Raw genomic sequence first — 6,000 nt, 5'->3', positions numbered from 1 at the left:
CACCCTCCTATTGGGAATGGAGCCCAGAACCTAGGCATGTGTCCCACCAGCAATTGAACCATAACCTCCTGGTTCATGGGTCAATGCTCAACCACTGAGCCACACTGGCTGGGCCTGAAAGTCTTTTTAAAAGAAAAGGTTTATGTCTGTCAGGGATTGATAGCTTACAGGTGAGTGGGTGACTAGAACTTGCATTTGTGGCCTGGGTATCCACATATATGCACAAAGCCCCTCCTAGTTCAGGATGGAGCCTGGGTTGAGGGCTGGGATGGCTCTCTCCAACATGTCTCCTGCAGCACAGAATTCTGAGAAGCCAGAGATTTCTAAATTGTAGCCTGACCTTCATTATGGTATACTTGTCAAGGTAGGAGGATAACACACTTTATTTAATAGTTTGCCAGACAGGTTTAAAAGTTTTTCAATATTTAGACATCTCTATTATTTTGAAACTGGACAACAAATGGGTCCAGGATGCCAGTCAGTACTTGAGACAATTAAGCAAAGACAGGGTTGAATAATCTATAAGCATTTATTCCAACAACGCCAGCAGGATGGGAGAGCAGCAGGTCATGCACACAAATCTGCTCTGTCTTCCCTGCCACCCCCATATGCTTATATTGAGGAGAAGGACAGAGATTGCATGGGAAAGTAGGAATTACAGGTATGGGGAAGTAGGCAAGGTGTCATATTTACAAGTTATGGGCAATGTGGGCAGCGGGTTGTAAAGGGCGGGCACCTCTGGGTGGTTACAGTCTGGGACTTCATTGTTTCAGCAACCAGGTTGTTAATCTTTCCACGATGATAGGCAGTTCTCGAATAAGGAGAAAGTAGCACATTCCGAGGTTCACTTCCAGGTCCCGGGGCGTACAACTCCTAGCCAGGTCAGGATGTGCTTTTCTTTCAGAACAGAACAATCACAGTTAAGAGCATGATTAATATTTCTTATAACTATAGCTAGTCTCCACTATTCTATTTCTGCCCCTAACAATTTCATTTACATGGAATGTCCAGAATAGGCAAATCCATAGGGACAGAAAATAGATGAGTGGTCGCCAGAGGCTGGGGGGAGCTGAGGGAGGAGTACCGTGCTGGTGAATTTGTACATCTCTGAAGTCCGTGCATTGCCTGTCAGTATGTCTCTATATACCGATGTTTGTGTGTGCACAAAAGGTATATCATTGAGTTAAGATATGCAGTCATTTACGCTCCAAGTGATTGCAGGGCAAGGGGTGGGGCCTGGGATAGGCAGGGGCTGGAGCTCAAGGAGTGTGCAAAAAGAATTTAAGAAATCACACCTGCCTTCTACGAGCTTAGGGTATACTTGAATCTCTATAGGGCTGGTTATTCAGAGCGGTATGTAGCTCAGTTCAACTATGCTACCTGTCCATTTGGGAGAATTGCTTCACTTCTCTAGATGTTAGTGACTTAGTCTGTGAATTCTGAGCGTTGAGCTAGCTGTCCATTCAAGGTCCCTTCCAGCTCTAACATTGCACACGTAGGTTTTAGACTCCCCTGGCAGCCGTGCTAACTGGGTTCCGGGGTAAGATAAGTCGTCCAACCGACACAGTTTGCTTACAGTACCTATTGTGTGAGGGTGTATCTATGGAAATAAGAAACTGCATTATGAAGAACTCCCGCCTCCACACGTCAGCTTCCTTGGTTCAGCAGAATTTTCCCCACCTAACCTTCCGGCACCCGCCCGAGATCAAGATCACGTGCCAGGCAGCGGCGGGGGTTGCTATGGAGCCCCACGCGGTCGATAAGCGGAAGTGGTCCTTGTAGATTACTTTCCCAGGAAACTTGTATTTGAAAAGCAATGCCATTCTAATTTGCTTTTTCCTAAACTCATATAGAATCAAACTCTCGCTCGCAGCACAGAAAACGTCGCTCTCTGAAGAACAAAATGAACTAACAAGCAAAATAGAGGTACAAGCATAGAGAGCAGGCTGACAGCTGGTGCAGGGGGGGAGTTGAGCTGCGGGGAATGGAGAGATTGAGTAAAAAAAAAAAAAAAGAAAGAAAGAAAACCCCTCGTGGACACGGACAACAGTGTTGTAATTGCGGGGTGTGGAGAGAGGTGGAGGGTTTGGGGGGAATAAATGGTGATGGAAGGGGACTTGGCTTGGGGCGGTGAGCTCAATATAGTGGTGTACAGATGTTTGTGCACCTGAAACCTGTATAATTTTGTTAGTGTCACCAAAAATATTCAATAAAAAGGAAGTAAAAACAACCCGAGGATCTCGTCCCGAGAGGAACTTCCAGTCCTGCAGCGGCGGAGACGCGGGAACCAAAAAGGTAAAGGCACCGGTTCTCCTCGGAGCGCTGCTCGGGACGGACCAGCCCCCTCCTTCCACGCCCCCGTGGGGTTGCCTTGGAGACCGAGCGAGCTGCGTACGAGGAGAAGCACGGAGGCTTGGCCTTTGCTGTCTGTCTGCGGAGGGGACTCACAGGACCGACGCCAATATGGTTAGTGGCGCCGAACAGGGAGGGAGAACTTTTGAGTGTGTCCTGGGGCTGCAGATTCGAGGTTCCCAGCACCCTGTCGGTAAAGTCTAGACGTGTCAGCAGAGGATGGTTGGGGGACAGGGATGCAACTGTCAATACCTCGGTGCTTTCTTCGCTCCCGATTGCTTACCTCCCGGCACCTGAGCTGCGCGTGGCATGGAAAGCAGACCCAGGGAAGGAAGGCTAGGAGGACAGAAGCTTCAGGAAAGCATCTCTTTCCGCACCCTAATTGGAGAAGATGAAGAAGTTGGGAGCGGCTATTTGGTTCAGCACAGTACAGGGCGATGGCCCTTTTAGTAACAATACTTTAGTCACCAAAAAGGGTTTCATAGGCTTCTCTGGGGTTCGTTGTGACGGATTTGACTTGTAAATGCTGGCGCTGTCACCGTTTAAAACGGACCATCGTAATAGGATCGCACGGCTTTCTGTCGTTTCTTTCACAGATGCTTTCAAGGGCCAAACCTGCTGTAGGTGGGGACCTACCCCACACTGACAAAAGGAAGAAGAAAGGCAGGAAGATGCCAAAACTAGAGGAGCTACTTTCACAAAGAGATTTCACCGGAGCCATTACCCTATTGGAGGTAATGTCCCAAGAAGGGTACTTCTTAGGAGGTGAACACCAGGAATAGGGATGAATGCGTGGGTGGCTGCTGGTTGTTACGCTGTTGGAACAGGTGGGTGCGTTCTGGGGCTGCCTGTAAGTCGAGTCAGGCAAAGATTCCAGTTTCCAAGTTAACTATAAATCTGGTTAAAGATGAACTATAGGCCCGGCTGGTGTGGCTCAGTGGTTGAGCCTCTATCTATGAACCAGAAGGTCATGGCTTGATTCCCAGTCAGGACACGTGCTGGGGTTCCCCGAGGATCCCAAGTAGGGGGTGTGCAGGAGGCAGCCAATCAATGATTCTCATCATTGATGTTTCTCTCTCCCTCTCCCTTCCTCTCTGAAATCAATAAAAAAGCATTTTTAAAGAAGATGAACTAAAGAGATAGACATATTTATCGAGGGACACTTTTAATTATATCTAGCCCCACTGAGGGTGAATCCAACCTAAAAATATGGAGGGTCATTTAATACAGTGTTAGTTCATACATTTCTTTATCCCAACCCCTGACCAATTTATGATTTATACTGGTTCTAGGTTATAAAATTTTGATTAAATTTAATCTACTATGTTTCATGCTTATTGTCTTAAATACTAAATCTTCAGAAAATATTTCAATCTCTATGGCAGTAGTTCTTAAATTTAATATCTATCCGAACCACCTACGGTGCTTTATATTCCTGGGCTTCTGCCTTACGGATGGATTATTTTTTTGAGAGAGAGGAGGGGGGGAGAGAAACATCAGATGTGAGGTTGCCTCCAACATGCACCTCGACTAGGGATGGAAACTGCAACGTAGGTGGTGCACAGGACAAAGCTCCAAACAACTGAGCCTCCCGACCAGGACAGGGATTCTGATTCTTTACAGAATCAGTCTACAGTGGTGCTAAGGAGCCTGTATTTTAGGCAAGTAGGCTGAGTGCGTCTGATGTAGGTAGTTCAAGGACAGTGCACTTGGAGAAACTGCTTTGTGGAAAGCACATGCTATAGGGGCGTGAAGGAGAATGAAGGGGTGCACCAAAGAATGTACAGGTGATGCTTGACAGCAAGCCTCCTTATGTTGTACCGGAGTCATTTCTCCAAAGCACCATTATAGACTTAATAATTGTTTTAATTTAGCTTTATATATCTTTCTCAGTCTTCCATGGATAGTCCTACATTTTTCTCCTAGTGATCTGGTATGGAGCAGATTAGTTAACTTTTTTTTTTAATTTGATTTTATAGAGAGAGAAATGTTGATTTGTTGTTCCACTTATTTATGCATTCATTGGTTGCTTCTTGTATGTATGTGCCCTAACCAGGGGCTGAATCGGCAACCTTGGTGTATCAGTCAATGCTCTAACCAACTGAGCTACTCGGCTAGAGCTGTTTAACTTTTTTGAATCAGTCTTCTCATCTTTAAAGTGGGGAGTTGACCTAGAAGGACCTTCCAGCTCTATAAATTAGTGGACTGAGTGGTGTGTGTATGTCTAATTTTTGCCAGTCTCTGTGGTGTTTTTTTTTTTTCTCTCTCTTTTTTTTTTTTTTAATATATTTTATTGATTTTTTTCAGAGAGGAAGAGAGAGGGATAGAGAGTTAGAAACATTGAGAGAGAAACACCAATTAGCTGCCTCTTGCACCCCCCCCCATTGGGGTTGTGCCCGCAACCAAGGTACATGCTTGACCGGAATCAAACCTGGGATGCTCTATCCACTGAGCCAAACCGGTTTCGGCTTCCTCTCTCTTTTTAAGGCAATGACCACATTTTCCTTATGTGTAATCCCACACTGCCTTTAAGTAGAAGTGCCATGATGTATGGGAATGGGAACTTCCATGGTAGGGATGAGGAAGTCTCATGAACTCTCCTTAATTCCTGGGATAAATTCAGGGAGACCTCAAATAAGAATAAGAATTTCTTCAGGTCTAAAGTACTGAACTTAAATTCACAGCATTTGTGAGAGGAGAATTTCTAATGTGATGGAGTTAACTACAGGAGTAACTTCTTAACCCAGACAAGAAAGTATCAAAGAATGCCTTCATCTTATAATAATTAAAGGCATCCAAAATTTTGTAGCAATGATATGTAAATATGTGTTTGACTATTTAATTTTTCACCCATATTTTTTAAAATTTCTTTTTATTTTGAAAGAGAGAGGAAGAGAGAGACATTGATTTATTGTTCCACCTATTTATGCATTCATTAGTTGATTCTTCTTTTTTTGAATCCTCATCCAAGGAGTGAGGATATTTTTTTTCATTGAGACTGGAAGGGAAGGGGGGTGAGGGGGAAGAGAGAGAGAGAGAGAAAGAGGAGAGAGAGAGAGAGAGAGAGAAACATTGATGTGAGAGAGACACATCGATTGGTTGCCTCCCACACGCAACCCAACCAATGGGGGGTGGGGATGGAACCTGCAACCCAGGTATGTGTCCTTGATGAAACCCAAAACCCTCCAGTGTGTAGACTGATGCTCTAACCACCTAGATACAATGGTCAGGACCATTGGTTGATTCTTACATGTGCCCTGAATAGATATCAAACTGGAAACCTTGGTGTAAATCCTGACCAGGACCTCACCCATGTTTTTGATTTATCAACCTGTGGAGTGAAAACCTCTCACCAAGGTAGTTCAGACTCCTTCTTCAGGGTTCAGTCCTTTCCTCCAACATAGGACTTTTCTATTGTTGACTGAAGAATTCATAAATATTTGTTCCTAATGGACATAAGATGCCAATCTTCTGAATATCCTTAACTCTCAGGTCCTGGTAAGCCTGTTCAAGGGTCAGAGAGTGGCCGAAACCGGTTTGGCTCAGTGGATAGCGCGTTGGTCTGCGGACTGAGAGGTCCCAGGTTCGATTCCGGTCAGGGGCATGTACATTGGTTGCGGGCACATCCCCGGTGGGGGGTGTGCAGGA

At 45.3% G+C, this 6,000-nt stretch overlaps 1 protein-coding gene across 1 annotated transcript in view; it reads left to right on the top strand.

Moving 5' to 3' along the window:
* Positions 1-2,899: 2,899 nt before the first annotated feature.
* IFT56 (intraflagellar transport 56) overlaps positions 2,900-6,000 on the top strand; it is a 50,532-nt gene continuing 47,431 nt past the window's right edge. The window contains exon 1 of the mRNA XM_008150482.3: positions 2,900-3,086. Within this exon, the coding sequence (XP_008148704.2) occupies positions 2,949-3,086 (138 nt within the window). The 5' untranslated portion in view covers positions 2,900-2,948. The remainder of the gene's footprint in view (positions 3,087-6,000) is intronic.

Source organism: Eptesicus fuscus, chromosome 14 (genome assembly GCF_027574615.1).
Source record: "Eptesicus fuscus isolate TK198812 chromosome 14, DD_ASM_mEF_20220401, whole genome shotgun sequence".
In the NCBI taxonomy this organism is placed as follows: domain Eukaryota; kingdom Metazoa; phylum Chordata; class Mammalia; order Chiroptera; family Vespertilionidae; genus Eptesicus; species Eptesicus fuscus.
Note: the sequence above shows the minus strand (reverse complement) of the source record. Positions and strands in the feature narration are given on the sequence as shown.